The sequence below is a fragment of the Narcine bancroftii genome, chromosome 4 (genome assembly GCF_036971445.1).
Source record: "Narcine bancroftii isolate sNarBan1 chromosome 4, sNarBan1.hap1, whole genome shotgun sequence".
Lineage (NCBI taxonomy): Eukaryota > Metazoa > Chordata > Chondrichthyes > Torpediniformes > Narcinidae > Narcine > Narcine bancroftii.
This window is the reverse complement of record NC_091472.1, coordinates 310,600,828-310,621,911: the sequence shown is the minus strand read 5'-3', so window position 1 is coordinate 310,621,911 and position 21,084 is coordinate 310,600,828. Positions and strand designations below refer to the sequence as shown.

The window sequence follows — 21,084 nt, the reverse complement described above, 5'->3', positions numbered from 1 at the left end:
ATTGCTGGAAGTACTGTCCATGGATGCTGTCTAACCTGTTGAGTTCCTCCAGCTATTCTTTGTCTACTCAATGTTCCAGTATTTTTGTGTTTTCCTCATCCAGACACACAGTCTGACTGGGTTTTGCGTGTAATACCTACACTCATTGCTGTAGAATTTTCTAGGTTTCTCAATTCTGGCCTATTCTCTGCATGTCTTCCCTATTTTACACATACATTAGCATGTTTCACAGCTTTCATTCTTCTACCCACCCCAGCCGCCTCTGCCTGTTTCCACCAAATGCCCTGAATTTTTCCTTTTTTTCTTTAGGCACATCCCACTTAAGGGCAAAAGGGAGAGATATGAAGTATCCTTGTCAAGTTGCTTCTTGGGAAATATCCTTTCATACAAATACTTCTCGCAGCTCCCCTCTTTCTTGCGTAGGGGAAACAAAATGTCTGACTTCCAAGATGCTTCCAGGCACGGGTCAGATGAAATGACCATCAAAATGGTCATGATCCAAATGCAGGAATGATCCTGCTTCCTTTTCCCAGATATGGGCCAATCAAAATGATCATTTCAGTAGTCACGGTGATTCAACAAGAAGCCCCCTGGACAGGAGAATCATCAGGAATTGGTCATTTCACAGAGCTATTCTACCTCTGTGTGGCTGATCAAGAATAAAACCTGTTTCTTTAAGTGTCCCAATCCATGACTCATAATCTTATGGACTTGCTATAAGACCCATCTGTTGTTCTTGTATAAACAGTTACTGATAGTCTTCCAAAGCATTAACTTTGTTTCTGGTTTATACTTAGCAGTGCCACACCAGTCTGTGAATGTTATGATGTTTTAATCCTTAAAATGAACTCGTGAAACAAAACAGGAGCTCTTAATAGTGATAGTCCAAAAGGTCAATTCGGAACATGGCGGGAGTATGTTTATTGTCGGTGGTGGTGTTGGTCCATTGAACAGATTTTTCTGAATTTTACGTAATGTAGTTGAATGGCCAGTAGGTGGAGCATGAATCTTATCAATTCATCAATTGAATGCTTGTAGAAAAAGGCACTGATCATCACAGCATATGTAAGCTGTGTCTTGTAAAATGTTTGCAATGCAAACATCCTTTTTAAAGACAGCTTTTTTTTTCAGATTTTTCTATTTTTACATCATGTTCATCTCTAATTCTACTATGCGGCAGGATAAACCTCAAAATTTAATATTTAAAAGGAAAATTGTCTCTCTACAATCTTTATGGGAATGGCTCCTGAATAAACAATCTATTTTAAGATGGTTCTAATCGATAGTATTGCTGTGTGCAATTAAGTTTGCATGAAATGAACGTTTTGCCCTTGAACAGACCTTCAGTTAATTTTTAGTAAAGCTGTAAATAATTCCTGCTCTTGTGTAGAATTATTGCATTATAGATTAGTTTTAACTGAAAAATTCATCATAAATACCCATATTTTGTTCAGTTGTCCTTGTGCCCTTTAAAGATACATTGCTTCCTTCAGATCCTGTGACAGTCAAATTATTTTTTTCAACTGCAAGTTTTTTTTTTGTTTTCCACTTGTTTGTTGAAAACTTGTATCTGTGAGAAATCTTTCATCTCATTGGTAGACGTATTTTGTTGCTTTCCGCAGGCCACTATTTTTGATCCAGTGTAGAGCTAATGATCTGGTAAAATAGGCAGGTCACTTTTCATAGGGTTGGTAAAGTGGTTAAATTACCATACTACTCAAGATATCAAAGTTTAAATCCAACCCCCAGTAAACATGAAATTTAAATTTGGTTAATAATCTGGAATTTGAGGAAAAACAGAATTTTTCAATAGGAAAAAAAACTTCACCAATGAAGGAGCTATCAACTTTTTGAATTTCCAAGCTATTGAAAACTATAACTTAAATTTACAGTGCAGTAACAGGCCATTTCGGCCCTCAAGCCTGTACCGCCCAATTTACACCCAATTAACCAGCACCTCCGGTACATTTCAAATGGTGGGAGGAAACCAGAGCCCCTGGGGAAACACGGGGAGAACGTACAAACTCCTTACAGACAGCGCAGGATTCGAACCGCGGTCCTGATCGTTGGTGCTGTAAAAGCGTTGCACTGACCGTTACGCCCAACCATGCTTCTTGCACTTGAAGGTAATAATGCAAGTACTGATAATTAAATAAAATTGAACTTGCTGCCTTCTATTCTTTTCTGTCATAAAATACATATTGAAATAAATGGAACCCAAATCTTTCATCTATCCAGGACGATATCCCCAATGTGTTAAGGCATAGTCAATTGGGGAGATAGCTGACAAATATACCATGAAGAATTTGTCAGCTAGTTCATAACTTTAGATAAATATGTCCAAAAGTTGCAATCTCACTTGCATTTACTTGGGTAAATGCTGACAGTTTACTCTGGAACTATTAGTATTTACCAAAAATATGCTGTCTAAATTGTTTGTGATGATGTCAAATAGACCTTACTGCAGTACTTTTATAAAAGATTGAATCTTGTATGCTCGTAGAATTCTCTCCTATCTACTTCAAATTTAGGAAATTTATTTTAAGAATTACTAAATTATTTACATTTTTCCATTCTAGAATCTTTCTGTGTGTCCAGAAGATGAATCTATCATTATGTCTTCATTTGTGAACACTATGACTTCCTTGAGTGTAAAACAAGGTGACATACTTTAGATATCTATATTTAAATTAAGTCTCTATTTTAAGAAGAAAAGTACATTTATCATTCAAAAGAAAATGCATTCTATTACAACGTCACAAATTTGCTTTGCATTTATAGTTGAAGATGGAGAAGTATTTGACTTCAGAGGAATGAGACTAGATTGGTTTAGGTTACAGGTAAGACCAGAAAGCTTTTTATATATAAAAAAATTGTTCAGATAAATTTCAGTTTTGTACTTAAAAGGCCCTGAGAAATGTTAACATGATGCAATTAAAAGCTTTACAACTAATAAAATGCTACTGAAGAAGTTCTTTCTACTTCCTGAAGTGGAAAGTAATGTCTTGAGATGAATTGTTTGGTTCTAATGAGAATTAAAATTTGTAATTTTGATCAAAAAAAAAGGTTCTTGGGACATATTTCATGTATTTTTTTTAGGAAACTTATTTTTCCCTCTACTATCTGTATACTTTCATTTCACTTGACTTAGAAGCAGGAAATAATTTTACTGTGTTTGGTTACATGTTTTTGTTTCTTTTCAAGGGGGAAGCAGATCAATTCCCAAAGTTTTTTTTAAAACCACTCCCAGTGGATTATTTGTCTTGGACATTAATTTCTCTTGGTTCTCAGATGACTGGTTAGGGATTGGTGAACAAGCAGACTCCCCAACAGTAACTGAATAGATTGGAGGTTCTTATTTCCAATCCAAAGAGCCTTCTCCATTTTGGACTAAGGATTTCCATGAATCAGCATGGATATTACATTTTGTCAGGGAAGCTGAGAAAATTCTTGAATCAGGCATTCCTTCTAAGCTTTTACAGCGATGAAGCTTTGAATAGAGGGTTTTCATCCAAACAAGTTGATTGTGCAACCTGCAACAGGAAAGAATTCATAAAGTATCATCTTTGACAAGAAAAATTTGATCTATTTTATCACTTTTGAACAAGACCAATGACACAATGGAGGTAAAATATCTTTAATTGTAAAGTAACACATTCAGTGACCATTTGGTAATTTTGTTTTTATTTCAAAATTCTTTCAGTGAATTATGCATATAAAATGTTCCATGGTCACTAAATTAGTTACTTAGCAATATTGCTTTTAGGATGCCATTTAAACTCAAGCCCATTGTTTTTCAGGATATTTTAGTTTTGCAGATTAATCGTCTTTATGAAATTCTACATAATTTGGACCTGCATCTGATTTAGAATTGGTGAATAGCTTTGTTTTATTGACACGCTGGTTGTTTCAATTTGCTTGCTTTGTATGTCGTTTTGAAATGAATGAATGGGCTCAAGCCTTAGGCTTTTTAAAGTTTCGTACGTTTGATTAAATGGCCACAGAGCGGAAAGATCATCCTTGGATCCTGATGTGCCTGAGGCAACTTATTTAGAACATTAAGGTTAGCAAGTCAATTAGTTGGAATGAGTCCACAGCAATCAAAAGAAACTTGGGAACATGGTCAGGAATTCACCTTCACAGATAGTAACTGGATTTGGCTCTTGGAAGTAATTGCAGTCTCGCTCATGATGTGAATTGGGACTTTACAAAGGTAATTACTCTCCTTCACATTTAAGTGCTACTAAAATTGAATTCTATGAAGTTAATGCAGCAAAGGATGGGGAGTGAGAAGTATCAGTGAATGAAGGCATTATCCTGAAAGGTTGACTCGGGTTCTTTCTTTGCAGATGCTACCTAACCTGAGCAATTTTTGTCTTTATTCCAGGATTCTAGCACGTGTACAGTGTTTTATAAAAAAAAAATGAGCAATGAACAGTTGTGTTTGGGCTTCATTGGATTAAATTAAGAGTCTGGTGAATTGTTATATTTAGCAGGGGAAAGAACAAGGAAAATTAGTGCAGTTTTAAAGGAGACAAACACTGAGAAACCAATGGCGGTCGAGCTTGTTTTGAAGACAACAAAAAAACAAGTAATTCTTGTGTTGCCCTTGTTTTTGATGGAGCATTTCTGGAAGCTTCACTGATAGGGCCTTTAACTTGTGCAACCATATTTTTGCAAATTAACTGAGTTCAAGCTGGGGGCAGGTAATTGTTGAATTAGCAAATAAATTTTAAAATGTTTGTTTCCCCATCAGTATATTTGAATCAAGAAAATGCTTGTTTACAGGCCTATACCAGTGTTTCCAAGGCTTCTCTTAATCTATCAGACCATAAGGAGTTAGGGAAAATGATGAACACAATTATTTTTCACACGAAAATGGGAGATTCTTTGGTTGAAATGCTAGTGGAAACTTCAGATCTCTCAATCTTCTGGTAAGTTATTCTGTTCTTTAATCGTATCAATCAAGCTATCTTTGCTGCCTGAATAGGAGACTAGTATGTGATTTTAAAATAGCCTGACTTTTTACTTGGGAGCAAAAATGAGCCCACGACAGAATTGTTAAATTCGAACAGAAGTAATAACTATTTGTTTACCTTGACATCAATCGTTGACAAAGCAAAAAGGTAAACATTATTTACAAATGCTCTTCATACGTAATCGATATAAAATTTTTAAGTTTATGGAGTTCTTTTATCTATTTTCATAATTTATAAGATCAATTAGATCCTGCTTTATTCATTTGTGTTTTTTTTATGGTACAGGTACACGATCCTTTATTCAGAACCCTTGGGGGACAGTGTGTTCTGAATTCCAGATTTTTAAGGATTTCGAAAAGCCCACCCAAATTGTGCTGCCAGATCCACCCCCCGGCCGCTGCCCCCCCCCCCAAGGCCAGTCCCCACTTGATGGATTTGGAGCTTTCTGGATTTTAGATATCTGGATAAAGGATCGTGTACCTGTAATGGATTTGAATGTATTGAACCAATAACTTCTGAGGGGAAGGGGATAGAATTTGTAGTGCAGAATAGTATTAACTTTTTAAATATATTTTTCAATAAGCCATATATTATTGCTGTTTAAATGATTACTTGATTTTTTTTCTCTTTTTCTGTTTTGACTTGATATCTCTAGTTCATATGTAATAGTTTTATATTAGATTTTCTTTGTATATTTCCTATTTCATATTACTTTTGATTTATGGCTTCTATAATTGAAAAATTTAATAAAAAATATTGGAAAAGAAAGAACATTATTTAGTTTTTTGAAGTATTTAAATATATTAGTCAAGTATTTTCAAAGAGAAATGTTTGTATACTGTGAACCTGAAATGAGTCAAAATGTTGTGTAATGAGGGAAAAAAATGACTTGTATTTTGGTATACAACTGAGGGCGTTTTGCAGTCAGTAATGCAATCTTAAGGATAAAATATGACGAGGGACGACCAGGAACTTTGTTTAAAGGTCCATAATATAAACCCTATCATTCTCATCATTGAGTTTTCAAGTCCTGCCCACACCCCTGATTATTTTGCCAGAGTCCATAATCTGTTACTGTTATGCGGGTGATTATTGTTTTTAGATTTTTGGGATTTCTGTACTCTTCTCTGCCAGTAATAATGTAAGAAAATAGCTTGCTACCTGACCTGTGGCCTCACAGACACCACCCCAAATTATACCAACTTTATTCCTAGTGCTTGCAATTTATTAACTGGTTCCAGACAAAAGACACAAGTTCAGTGAATTTTTCTTTGGTACCACTGACTTTCTCAGCCATGTTTTTGTAAATTACGTCAAGAATAGGTTAAAATATGTAATCTGTTGAGTTGAAACAATTCATACTATGAGGTCTGTTGTATGTCATTTGATCGTGACATTAAAGGAGCGATACTTCTGTGCACAAAACAGACTGTAGCTCATTTTCTTTAAAAAAAACTCATTAGTTCTCTTTTAAATTTCCAATCCTTAGCCAAAAGATACTTAAAATGTTCCAAACTTTTAACATTTATAAATGTGTATTTCCAAAATAAAAATTAAATCTGCATCACTTCTCTAACCATTAAAACCAATGTTGAAGACTTTGGAAAATGCTTGAAATTATGAATTTGCTGAAGCCTGAAACAACAAGCATTCTTTCTCTTCCACTAAGCTTGAAATTCCATATTTGATTAAATTTATTGATTTTTTTTTAGGTGGAGAGTGTTATGGAATTGTTTGTAAATGTACTGAATTGTTGTTCATTTTCTTAAGCTTTTACAGTCGTGCTTTTGAAAAGATGTTTCATCAATGTTTGGAGTTGCCCTCTCAATCACGATATTCAATTGCTTTTCCATTGGTTTGCACGCACTTCATGAGCTGCACTCATGAATTGTGTCCCGAAGAGGTAAGATTTATTCATTTCAAAATAATATCAGGTCCTTCAATGGCCCATTGAGCTAAGTGGTGTCAAAAGTGAGATGTATGAAATTGCAGCTTGAAAGACTGGTCCATAGAGGTGTTCAAGGTTTAGTCTTAAACCCGTGCTGGCTACTCCCATACCCTTTTCTCCTTTTACAAACTATTACTGAAATAATGCTATCTTAAGCTCTGCCTTAGTTAATTACATGTTCCACAGTATCTCAGATTTCTACTTCGTTCCAAAAAAGGTTCTCCAGTGCACCTATTGAAAGAGAACTTGCTCTGATTCTCAGTGGACTATGGCTGCCAATTCACATTGCTGCATTTGGTCCTCATGAACCAACGCCTAATCTAGGAGAAATGTAGTGGGTGTATTGTGTTCATCTTTTGCACCTGAATTCAACAGTGAGATCTGACAGCAGAGTGGAGAATCCTCAACTAAAGATGCTGCGACGACTGTGACAGGAGGCAAAACTGAGGGGTGTCTCCAGCATAACAGTAAAGACGGAACATAGATTAATGCTTTTAATTAGTTCAGTGGGCCAGATTGTAAAAACAAGGATGATGTACTTTGCCTTCTTTAGTATTTTTCAGCTATAAACTTGTGAAGAATTTTTGCCCTTCCTACATTGAAGCATAGTTGAAGGTTCTGATGAATGCCTACTTGAGCTCCATTTGCACAACACTAATGCCCGTGCCTGTTTTAATAACACGTCTGATTGACATTGCCACACCTCTTGTGTGAATGACTTGAGGAAACTTGCTTTGGAAATGCAACACTATTTTGTTTCGTTCAGTGTTAGCAGGCCTCAAATAAAGAATCAAATTGATTTGGTTATTGTCACGTGTACTGAGACACAACACAAAGCTTTGTTTTGCATGCTATCACGGCAAGTCAACTCGTACCACAGGTAGTGAAATAAGGAACAAAAATGCAAGGTGTCATGTTGCAATAAGTCAAATAGAGAAGTTTACAGTGTTACAAAAATAGTGAAGGATATTGAGAAATAATATACAGTACAATTCCGATTATCCAAAATGGTGGAGATTGGGCCTATTTTGGACAAACAATATTTTTGGATAACTGATCATTTTTTAAACTGCCCAGTCGTAACAGCAAGTCATTTGTAACAGTGTTTAAACAACAAGCAACAAGGGAAGACTTTTTGAGCATGAAATGACGTTTAATTCTCATCATAAACAACATGAACAAAATAAGATGAATCCAACACCAAAAACTCAAAATTTTCCTGAGAATTTTCCAAAATTCCGAACTTTTTTTCGATGTGTGATGCCATTTCAGCTCCAAAAAAATTTAGGAGGATTTCTGATGTCTCAGATATCCTCATTTATCTGAAAAAGTTCAGAGGCAGAATAATGTCATTTCAGCTTCTTAAGTTTTCAGATAAATGAGGATTTCTGATTTTTCTGAAAACCTCAGATATTATATTTTACAAATTTTTTGGAGCTGAGCGGACATAATTTCTGGGTCCAAAAATCCGATTTTGGAGAATTGGAGTTGTACTGTAGTTAATAACATTTCAAGGACAAAGACTGGCTGTGGGAAAAGTAACAATGCCATTACTTGTGGACCAGGTAGTTTCAATGCCAGGCTATTACTATTATGTTCTGTCAAGCTCCATTATTGTTTAATGAAGGAAGTGTTGGTATTAGCCACTGAACAGAATATATCTGGCTTGATAAGTGTTAATTAATATTTACCAGATCCACTTTGGAGTTCAGTGTTATTATTGGCAGACAAGCTTTACCTTCATGGAGGCTCTATTGTTCAAATTATATTTGTACCAATGAGGCTACCAGTTCTAAATAGCATATTTCTACCCTGCATTCCCTTTCTGGTCCTGAAGAATCGTGACCAGTGGAAAATGATGGTTTTTTAATGAAATAGTCATACTAATGTGTTTTTTTTAAACCATACTAATGGATAATTATGATTTATGCTTGGGAAAGGTTGAACATTAATCTTTTGGTCAAAATATTACAAACTCTTTTTAAACTGCGAGTTCTTTGTTGGGCCTTTTGTACATTACTGTTGCCTATCATTTTCCCACACAGGAAATGCATTGCGCATGAAGTTAGTGGTTAGAAAATTTTCACATTTGTTCCAGACACAAAGTACTTGGTTGATCAACCCTTACTCTGATCCCAACCCAAATGCAGTTATAATCTATTGCCAAAAAAAGCACATCCCTTTTCGCAGTCAACCAGAAACCTCTGAAAGTCGATTGTAAGCTGGATCATCCAACAGCAGTAGTTTCTACCCTGAACTTGAGCAAGGTTGATGACTCGACGCTTTATTGGAATGATATGCTAACGTAATCATACCAATATTTTCACTTCGGCAATCAGACATGTTTATATTGAAGTTAAGCCCATAACATCATCAGATGACCATTGGAGTAGTTGTATGGTACTGGTGGAATTACGAACAAACTGGATAAATAAGGCAGCTTGAACAATCTGACAGTGAAATCAATTTATTTTGCAATGAATACCCTCTCACTCAGCTGCCAATCCATGGTAATATACAGTTCTACTGTAAGCACTTGATTCTGACTCAAAGCTACGTCCATGCCTCGATTTTTTAAAATCATTCTACATCTGTCTAGCAAAGCATCTTTGTCACAGATGGAATATTAATTAAAAAAAATGGTTTATCTATCTTGGAGCCATAATTTAAAAGTATGTACAGCTGTTACAATCACACTCAGTCACACAGGAAGCACTTGAGCAATGGTTTTAAAGGGCAAGGGTTGGTTAAATACTGCTTCATCTCAGCGACAATGTTTCACAACCACTCACGAGTAATACCATAGCATTTTTGTTAATCATAAGGGTCTAATTTCAAAGTGTTTGAAAACAGATTTTGAGAACACCCATTAGGCGTTGGTCGGACCACATTTGGAGTATTGCGAGCAGTTTTGGAAGGATGTGCTTGTGTTGGAGAGGATCCAGAGTAGGTTTACGAGAATGATCCTAGGGATGAGAAGACTAACGTACAAGGAGCTTTTCATGTCTCTGGGCCTCCACTTGCTGGAGTACAGAAGGACAAGGGTGGGGGGGGGGGGATCTTATCAAAACATTGCGAATATTGAAAGGGCTAGATAGAGTGGATGTGTGGAAAATGTTTCCAGCTTTGGAATAACACAGAGATGAGAAATTTCTTCAGTCAGAGGGTTGCGAATCTATGGAGTTTGCTTCTGCAGACGGCTGTGGAAGCCAAGTTATAGGGTATATTTAAAGCAAAGGTGAATGAAGGGTATCATGGGTTATGGGGAGAAAGGGGAAATGGGTTAAAAGGAAAAAATACATCAATCATGATTTGAATGGCAGAGCAGACTCGATGGGTTGAGTGGTGTGATTCTACTCTTAAGTCTTGTGGTTTAAGTTTCAGGAGTATAGTGCTGAGATTGGAGTTGAGGATGCAAGATGAAATAAAGATAGGTCCAGGATAGACGAGGTGATTTTTGTGAGGACATTTAATATCGGGAAGGAATTTTGATGTATTTGGGGACAATACCTAGAACTTGCTGTTCATCCTAAATGTGCAACATATGTGCAGATATAGATTTTTATGGTCAGTATCTAGATTGATGTTTTTTTTTTGGTCAGGGATCCATAGTTAGAATCATGATTAGCTGAAACATGATTAGGAACTTGTATTCTTTAATTATGAATTGTAATTCATGAAATTCTGTGCTCAAACAAAATAAATCTTTGTATTGAATAGTAATCAGCTCTTGTGATCCTTCCATTGTTTTTGGTGGTAATTAGACAGGACAATTGAGAAAAGGTTCCCTACCATGGAGAACTTGCATTCAAAGTCTTGGAGCCAAGATGTGAAAACTAGAAAAACTGCAATTGCTGAAAATCTAAAATAAAAACAGAAAATGCTTGAAATACTCAGCTGGTGGGGCCACAAATGTGGGAAGAGAAACATGATGGAGTTCCTGGATCTGATCTGACAAAGGATCTTCAGCCTGAAGCATTAACCTAATTTCTCTTCTCATGGGTGGATGATCTGAGTATTTCCAGTATTTTCTGTTGGAACTGAAATGTGTTAATTTTTAGATTATTGTAAAATAAATTATTAATATTGTTGTAAGTTCTTCACTTAATGCTCTTGATTCTGTTTAAATGTCTTGTTTTATGGATCATGAGGCCATACTTCTGATTCAACATTTACGGAGAAGGTGAAAACCAGCCTCACTTCACTTTTTTTCTCAATGCCATTTTCCTTCATAGGAACATAGGAAGTAGGAACAGGAGTCGGCCAAAAATGGCCCATCGAGCCTGCTCCGCCATTCAATACGATCATGGCTGATCTAATTTATGACCTAACTCCACCTACCTGCTTTCTCCCCATATCCCCTAATTCCTCTATCATGTCAAAATTGATCTAACCGAATTTTAAATATGTTTAATGAGGCAGCCTCAACCACTTCCCTGGTGAGAGAATTCCAAACATTCACTACTCTCTGGGAAAATCTATTTTTCCTCATTTCTGTCCTAAATCTACTCCCCCGAATCTTGAGACTGTGTCCTCTCGTTTTAGTTTCCCCAGCCAGCTCAAAAAACCTTCCTACATCTATCCTATCCATACCCTTCATAATCCTATATGTTTCTATTAGATCTCCTCTCATTCTTCTGAACTCGAGCGAATACAATCCTAGATGATTTAATCTTTCATCATAAGTCAACCCCTTCATCCCAGGGATCAACCTAGTAAACCTCCTCTGGACCATCTCCAAAGCCAGTATATCCTTCCTCAAATATGGAGTCCAGAACTGGACACAGTACTCCAGGTGCGGTCTCACCAGTACCTTATACAGTTGCAACATGACCTCCCTACTCCTGAATTCAATTCCTCTAGCGATGAAGGCCAACATTCCATTTGCCTTCTTAATAACCTGCTGCACCTGCAACCTAACTTTTTGCGATTGATGCACGAGCCCTCCCAAGTCCCTCTGCACAACAGCATGCTGTAGTTTTTCACCCTTTAAATAATATTCAGCTCTTATTTTTCTTGCCAAAGTGAATAACCTCATTCAATGATCAGACAAGATCTTGCTGCTGTACAGATGTAGCTTTATGAACTAAATATGATTTACCAATCTAGTAAATAGGTTGGCAAAAGGTTTTCAGTTCAGAATTGCCATACCCAGTAAAAAGTAAAACGGTTCATGTTCTATTAGCATCTTGAGCAAAGCAAAAAATGTGTGGGAACTGAGCACATGTGGTTGTTCGGATGGAATTGTTGTTATATTTATAGTCCATGATTTTACTTTGTTTAATCTTTAAGAAGTGACATGTTTGTTTTGATTGATTTCTTTGTAAATTTGTGAATTGCTTGTAGAACAGATGTATTTGGACAACCTATTTCTAATTTGTACTCCAGAACAATTTCAGATTTGTCATTTCATCAAAAGAATAATGTAAACCACCTATAGAGTGGTTAAGTACATTTTTTATTTGCTCTATTTCATTCCTTGGGACAAATTTTTGCCTTGGATATATTGTCCCTCTTCATGAGCATCCCATCTATATTGCACAGTTTTACTTCACAGAAAATTAGTGATTATTTGAAATTTTTCTTTCACTTTTCATGGGATACCATGTGAAACCACAGTTCCACCTGTTTACGTCGCTGGGCTCATTTTCAGGTTCACGTTGGGATGTTGCCAGTTTCAGATTAAATCATTATCATAAAGAAATCCAACTCTGTTTATAATTTCCAGATCTGATTTGGCACTAAGACTTTGTGTTAAGAGGCTGATTTCCTGAGGGATTTCAGGTGCGTAGAGAGGGGGGAGGGAAAAAATCATTAGAATGACGAATGTTTTAATTGATTTGAGTTATAAAATCACAGCAGGGAACTGGCTGTTCAGCCTAACTCCCCCATGCTGACCAAGTTGGCATACTGTGTTAGTACAATTTTCCTGCATTTTGTCCAAGCCTTTCTTTCAATAAATCCGTCCCAATGTCCCTATGCTACTTCAGTTTCCTCGGGCAAATACCTCCCTCTCACTTCAAATCTATGCCCACTAGTTCCAGAATAACCTATTATAGGGAAAAAGCTGTGAGCATTCACTTTATCCATGCCCCGATAATGATTTTATAAATCTTGATAAGAACACTCTTCAGCTTACTAAGCACTGGGGAGTAAAGACCTACCTATCTAACCTCCCATGACTCGAGCATTCTTAGCCATAGCAATGTCTCCTCTGCACCCCAATTTATTAATGTCCCTCTTATAGGTCATTACTCCATACCTTGCCCATTGAAGGGAAGCGTGCCAGAATCCTCCTTCACTCATCCACCAAAGTTGCCACTTCCCAGAAACTATCTCTTGTGACAGGCCCAGAGGACCCCAAAACCCAGCAGCAATAGAAATTCACCAAGACAAATGATTACTTAAACAAAAGTAATTTTAAATTTTCTTTAAACTTAAAAACAGGATCAGACTTTAACTTGTTACTATTAACTTAACCTAATTTAACCCCCTTCTAATTCTAAGTGCACGTGTATGTAATGTGTACAAGTTCAGAAAAGTTATTTGATTCACAGTCCACTCTCACCTCTCACTCCTGCAAGTTCACCAGTATCAGGCAATTCTTATACTATGCACAGAATTTAACATTTATGTATTTTCGCTGGGACAGAGTATATAGATATGTTTTTGGGAGATAAATTGGGAAAGGTCTGTTAGAGTAGGTCACATGCAAACACTTTAAAATACTGAAGCTCTGCTCATGCTAGACATATCGGCTCCACTGCTTTTGCAAGAGCTTTGAAGAGTTCTCAAGAGACTTCACTAATAGATTGTTGTTTACAAAAGGCAACAGATGAAAGATCTTGTTGGAGCCAATTTCTCTGGAAGAGAAATTGTTGTTCAAAGAGGGTCATGTGGTTTTGCAAGCAGAGGGAGTCAAACAGGCTTTCTCTCAGAGAGAGAGACACACACACACACACACACACACACACACACACACACACACACACACACACACCCCCCTCAAAGCCCCATTTGGAACACAGCCTGGACAAAGCCCTTGTGTATGCAAGAGGAGAGGACTGGCTGTCTAATTTTTCATTGATTAAGAGAAACAAAAAGGAACTCTATGGTGACCTGAAAGAAAGAGGTTATCATCTGGAGAACCCTGAAGGGGGCAAGTTTCATCAACAAGACACTGAAGTGGCTGATTAAAAAGGAATCAGTTGTGGATGTTCTGGAACAACAAATCTCTCTCTGAAAACCGACAAGAACCTCTTGAGCGGTAACCATTAACTTTCAAGCACCAAAGCCTGGTGAACTTTATAAATGTTAAATTCTGTGCACAGTATAAGAATTGCCTGCAACCAGTGAACTTGGAGAAATGAAAAGTGAGATTGGACTGTGAACCAAATAACCTTTCTGAACTTACACACACATAACACACACGTGTGCTTAGAATCAGAAGGGGGTTAAGTTAGGTTCGTTAAGTTAAAGTTTGATTCTGTTTTCATGTTTAAAGATAATTAAAAGTGACTTTTGTTTTTAAGTAACTATTTGTCTTGGTGAATATCTATTGCTGCTGGGTTTTGGGGTCCTCCGGGCATGTAACATCACCAAGCTCTGGTGTTTAAATGGTTACCGCTCAGGAAGATTCTTGTTGGTTTCAGAGAGAGATTTGTTGGTCATTGGACACACACAACTGATTCCCTCTTGATCAGCCACTTCAGTGTCTTGCTGAAGAAACTTGCACCATCAGGGTTTTCCAAATGATGACCTCTTTTTCTGCAGGTCACCACAGAGTTCCTTTTCGTTTCCCTTATTTCAGCCATTTCCTCTTTTATGGATCACAAGTGTTTTCAACAGGATGAACTCATCTTCAAAATAAGGTTTCAACAAGCTGCCAGCTCGCCATGACTGCAGAAACCAGTTCTCTCTCTCTCCCTCAGTGAAAGTCTGTTTGGTCTCTCTGCTTGCAAAATGACATGACCCTCTTAGAACAGCACTCTGCAACCAGACAGATTGCTGCACTGGACCCACATTTCTGAATTAGTTCATCTGTTGCTTTCAAAACAATAATCCATTTACACTTGCTTTTAATATTCTTTAGCAGAGCAGTCTCCTTGTTTTATTGTCTTTGCTCTCGGTGCCTGCATGACTCAATTTCAGCAAAGCTCTTGCATTTTAAATGAGATCTATTTTCTGAAGTGTTTGTGTTTGATTGTGACCTACACTAAACCCCCACAATCTATCTATCTACAATATAAAAATGTGGTATAATCCATCACACTACCTTAGCCCTCTCTATTCCATAATTCTCCCAAGGCCCTGCCATTCACCATGCATATTCCACACAGGTTTGACTTGCCAAAGTGCAACACCATTTTTTTCCCCCAGATTTAAATTCCATATGCCACTCCTTGGTCCACCTTCCCAGTTGATTCAGATCCTATTTTAAAATTGGATATCTTTGCTCACTGTCCACTGCACCACCAGATTTGATTCTTTTTGAATTTGGAGAGGTTGTATATATGAAATGGTCTCATTATGAGCTAGAAAATATTGGTTTATATGATTATAGCAGTCACCTCGGTTATGAAGAAAGGTGCAATCTCTGGTTCTGGTCTCCTTGTCTATGATCAGAAAACACTGCTAAAGGTAAGGGACACTAAAACCTGTAGCTCTTCCAAACCAGAGGACCAGATTATGTGCAAATATGACTTAATGAAGGCAGCAAGCCTACTCTTGATACTTGTGGAAGAGGTCACTGGAAACTGTGCAAGGAAGCAGAAGCAATACTAAGCATGCTGCCATTCAAGTAAGACTCAGGCTACCGGCGATTTTGCAAATGTATGATCTCTGGAAAATATTCTGGATTACCAGAATGAAATGAAGGGTTGAACCAGAGGGAAAAGGCCCGCTGCACTCCAGCAGTAACTAGTAATTGCAGAATCGTAGCTCCAAGTACCCACTCTGGAATTGGCCATCCAACTAACTAGCAAAATGTTTCGATTGCTTAATTGATTGTTGTGTACTGGGTATTGCATGTTTTAGTTTGTGGACCATGGTCTGGAGAGAAGCTCTTTTGTCAGGTTGTATATGTACCATCAGATGCTCATGAACTTGAATTAATTCTCATAGATGAAGACCACTTGCTTTCAGTGTAGGGTGAATAATCAGAATGCATTTGGCACTTAATAGGTTTATTAATTTTGGATCTTATAGAGGCATCACATTGGAGATCGCAGTCTCTCACTCTGCAACGTGTTTCTTGATGAAATGGCTAAGCAAGCACGCAACCTTATAACGGATATATGCACAGAACAGTGCACACTTAGTGATCAGGTAAGGTTTCGGCTTCGATATTTTGTAGATTTGGAAGGAAAGCATTTCCATAAACTAGATTAGGAACTTACTACATCCTCTCATCTACATTGTTTGATCGATTCCAAGATGCATACAGTTAATAGTACAGTTACATTTTAAAAGGCTTCAAAATAATATCCTGAATCATTTTTGTCTGCAGCAATAATTTGCAATAGTAGCCCCTTTTCCACTGGTTCCTTGTCCCAGGAATTAACTAGGACAGGGTCCAATGGAAAAAGAAAACTGTCGGCACGCTGACATCAAATTATGTCATTTCACCCTGGGGATTAACCACCTCGACCCCTCCTCATCCCCGGCGTTTGCTGACGCCAGCGTGCTGATAATACCAGTGGAAAAGGGACAGCAGAAAGTCACCCGTTTCCAGTTGATCCCTTGGGATGAGTTTTGTCTCAAGGGTGGCCCAGTGGAAAAGGCACAAAGGGTTTCCGTTCCCAGGACACTGCACAGCCAATTAACTGGGAGGCCAGTGGAAAAGGGGCTAGTAAAATAAGGTTGAAGATTGGTACAGTTCACATTTGATTATTTGAATCTATTTAGCCTATCTCAACATCTGATGCAAAAAAAAATAAAACTCTTGAAATAAAACTGTTTGACTCCCTCTGCTTGCAATTTTGAACTGTTTTGACATTCAGCAAAACTACAGATAACAGTATTTTTTGTGATGAGCCAAAATTGCCTCCACTCAAAATGCAGTCTTACATTATTTATGTTATAATCGATGCCACTCAGTATTTTTAGATATCTATCCAAAATATTGGTTGAATAAACTTCGAATGTGGTCTTAAAGGAGCCCAAGGAGCTTGCAAGACAGCAAGGAAATTTCATGGTATGAAGTTGAATGTGTTTTCAGTGACAAACGAAGAGAGGAGATGCACAAATTAAATTTCTAAAGGGCTGAAGGAGGTTGTAGGAAGAAATGATTAAGGAGGTGAAAGGTGAGGATTTGTGTATGCAGTCTAATCATTGAAAATAAAAGATTTAAATGAAGGATTTAACAACAAGTGGGCTGAAGAATTTCCAGATAATATAGAGGGTTGAAGACCATCTTTGTGAGAAGAATTAGTGAATTAGGATGGGGATAGAGTTTGAGGAATGCTTGCACAATTTCCTCAAGGAACTTTGACCTGGAATAAATGATGGTTCATCTAAATCTGGATGGCACAAATAATCTGTGGATGTGGAAGGAAGGAGATGAGATGGGCGCTGAAGTATTACCTGATATACATGTAAAAGATGGCTCTTTGCTCATAAATTCATCCAACTGCAGCTGATGGGGAAATTAAATGATACGTAGTGATTTCAACAATGATTAAGTGAGTCGAGTAGTCTTTGGAGTCCTGGGGTATTGATCAGAGAAGTGGGTTCCAATCCTATTTAAATTTAAAAGAACTAATGAGATATCAATAAACACAAATGCTCTTCTCCCTGTAGCTCATTATTTCTAATTTTTTGTTTATAGAGAGAGCAAAAGGGAAATGGGCAATAACCAATGATTTGCTGTACCATTTCCACTTGTGAATAAAAAAAAATGTCATTTTATGGCCCACCATATAATTTTGACTTGGTATGTCCATTAGTGATTGTTACCAAGCCAGGTTCAGTGTGGACCAAAGAAGAGCAGGTCAGGGGCAACTTCACATATACCTAAATTTAACCTTATTACCTGTAACACAGACTATTTGTGTCATTGAACTTAAAGGCTGAAGCCTGGTGAAATTACTGAAATATATGTACACACTGATCGACTGATGGAGCTGAGAGATCCCACAGATAATTCATCCAAATAAGGAACTGCTTTCAAGCTGCATCCAGTCCTGAAGAGTTGTAGGCAATTAAATTTGCAGGAGGCAGAGCCTCACCAATACAGTAAAACCCTGTTAGCTGGAATTCAAGCCACGGCAACCGGCAAAAAATTGAGGAAAACAAATAAATAAACAAACATAAATAAAATGAGGATAAATAATAAAAGCTTAAAATTGTAAAAGTAAATATTCTCTGAAGTAACATATAAACCTTTTAATGATGATAAGAGCAAATATTTAGCCAGTGAAGTGCCTTGTTCGTGCTTTGCTTGTAGCAGGTGTTTGAATAAAATGGCATCACCCAGGATGAAAAGCTGGTTGAACCCGCTCGCCCATTGGGGTGACTCTCTTAAAGTGTCTCCTTATCCCTGCTTAGGAAGAGTCTTTATCTTTATTAATATATTTGTAAACTTGGGGTAGTTAATTATGATGGCAGCACAGTTAACGTCGTGGTTAGTGCAATGCTGTCACAGCTCTAGTGACCAGGGTTTGAATCTAAATTTTGTAAATTACGGGGGATTAAAATGAACTTTACATAATTAAGGATGACTCTACTGATTTTTTTTTTATTTTTTGCTTTGTTTTTCACTGTCCTTTGTCTTTTAAACTTTATTCTGAATGCAGGTGTAATAGTTAGGTATTGGATGAGTGAGTCTCAAGCAACCAGAAAACTCAGTTATCTGGCATCTTCAAATCTCTGTAGTGCTGAATACCAAGAGTTTTACTATACCTCCAATTTTGGCAAAGTACTTCACAAAGTTAGATGAGGAGATATTTAATTATAGTGGTATTGGTTACTTAAAGAAAGAAACAACAGCATGTGACAAATCCTATTTGAGCCAACAAGGTCTAGACATTGACCAACTCCAATAAGAAGGCCATGACTTTAATTGGCATTGTCTCCACCATGAACTACTTGGGTATCACCATGAACCATACTAGTGCAGCTGAAGGGGATGGAATGTTTTTGTGAATGAAGACCTTCTGTCCTCTGCATCTGGATGAGATGTGTTTGGCAGCGTCTCTCATAGCTGTGACCGACCTCTGCCATCTAGGAGAACAAGGACAGCAGGCACATGGAACAGCATGCAAGAATTTCCCCTCAAGCTGTACTCCATCCTGACTTGCACATTTAAATGTAATTTTAAAATTTAAACATACGGCACGGTAATAGGGCCTTCCAGTCCACGAGCCTGTGCTGTCCAAATACTCCAATTAACCTACAACCCCAGTATGGTTTTTTAAGGATGGGGGGAAACCCACACAGAGACGAGGAGAATGTACAAACCCCTTACTGACAGTGCCACATTTGAACTCATGTTGCTGGCATTGTAATTACGTTGAACTGTTGGACATGATCTACAACATGCATTATTCATTTATAGATGTTCAACTAAAATTCCAGAAATCCCTTTGTAGGTTTATCCATTCAGTAGAAGTTCAGAAAGGAGGCAGATTGAGGGCTTATATGCTGACTATAAGTACATACATAGAACAGTACAACACAGTAACAGACCCATCAGTCCATGATGACTGTGCCAAACATGATGCGGTTTAAACTAATTGGGCAGGGGGGTGGGAACCTGTATGATAGGGCAAAGGACAGGAAAGATAAAACAGGAAAAGTTAGGTTAGGCAGCGAAAGTAAAAAATCAGAAAGAGCAAGGAGGGTGAAAAAAGCAAATCTGAAGGCTTTATATCTTAATGCAAGAAGCATTCGGAACAAGGTAGATGAATTAGCTGTGGAAATTGAGACAAACAAATATGATTTGATTGGGATTACAGAAACATGGCTGCAGGGTGGGCAAGCCTGGGAACTTAACATCCCGGGATATACGATATTTAGGAGGGATCGGCAAGAAAGAAAAGGGGGTGGGGTAGTATTGATGGTGAGAGAAGGGACCGACACGATTGACAGAAAGGATATCAACTCGGAAGATGCGGAATCTATATGGGTAGAACTGAGGAATAGCAAGGGGCGGAAAACGTTAGTGGGGGTGGTATATAGGCCTCCAAATAGTAGTGTAGAGGTGAGGGAAGGCATTAAAAGAGAAATTAGAAAAGCGTGCAATAAGGGAACAGCTGTCATCATGGGAGACTTTAATTTGCATATAGATTGGACTAGTCAAATTGGTAAAAATACTGAGGAGGAGGAATTCCTTGAATGTTCACGGGACGGTTATCTAGACCAATATGTCGAGGAACCAACTCGGGAGCAGGCCATTTTAGATTGGGTATTATGCAATGATAAGGGGCTAATCAACAGTCTTGTTGTACGAGGAGAGTGATGAAATTAAAACCAAGACTAAGGTCCTGAATTTAAATAAAGGGAATTATGATGGTATGAGACGGGAGTTGAGTAAGATTGATTGGGTGGTGTTTATGGGGGAGTTGACTGTGGATAGACAATGGAAAGCATTCACAGATCTAATGGAGAAATTGCAAAAATCGTTTATGCCGGGTTGGCATAAAAACAAACCAAAAAAGGTGACTCAACCGTGGATAACAAGGGAAATTAGAGACAGCATTAGGTCCAAAGAGAGAGCATATCAATTGGCCAAAAAAAGTACCGCAACCGAAGACTGGGAGCAGTTCAAGATGCACCAAAGGAGGACAAAGGGATTAATCAAGAGAGCAAAAATAAATTACGAAAGTAAGCTTGCGGCAAATATAAAAACCGACTGCAAAACCTTTTATAAATTTGTCAAGAGGAAAAGATTGGTGAAATCCAGAGTAGGTCCTTTGCATTCGGAATCAGGGGAATATATAATGGGGAATAAGGAAATGGCAGACCAATTAAATTCTTACTTTAGTTCTGTTTTCACAAGAGAGGATACAAATAACCTCCCAAGGATGTTGGGAAACATAGAGACTAATGCAAGGGAGGAACTGAAAGAAATCAGTATCTCTAAGGATATGGTCTTGGGGAAATTGATGGGATTGAAGGCAGATAAATACCAAGGGCCTGATAATCTACATCCTAGGG

General features: G+C 37.6%; 1 protein-coding gene across 3 annotated transcripts in view; it reads left to right on the top strand.

Moving 5' to 3' along the window:
• Window positions 1–21,084, top strand: part of nckap1 (NCK-associated protein 1) — a 173,353-nt gene that overhangs the window by 86,910 nt on the left and 65,359 nt on the right. For all 3 annotated transcript variants that reach the window (XM_069935894.1, XM_069935895.1, XM_069935896.1), the window contains exons 14-18: window positions 2,580–2,661; window positions 2,782–2,840; window positions 4,789–4,934; window positions 6,750–6,882; window positions 16,135–16,254. In XM_069935894.1, the coding sequence (XP_069791995.1) occupies window positions 2,580–2,661; window positions 2,782–2,840; window positions 4,789–4,934; window positions 6,750–6,882; window positions 16,135–16,254 (540 nt within the window). The remainder of the gene's footprint in view (window positions 1–2,579; window positions 2,662–2,781; window positions 2,841–4,788; window positions 4,935–6,749; window positions 6,883–16,134; window positions 16,255–21,084) is intronic.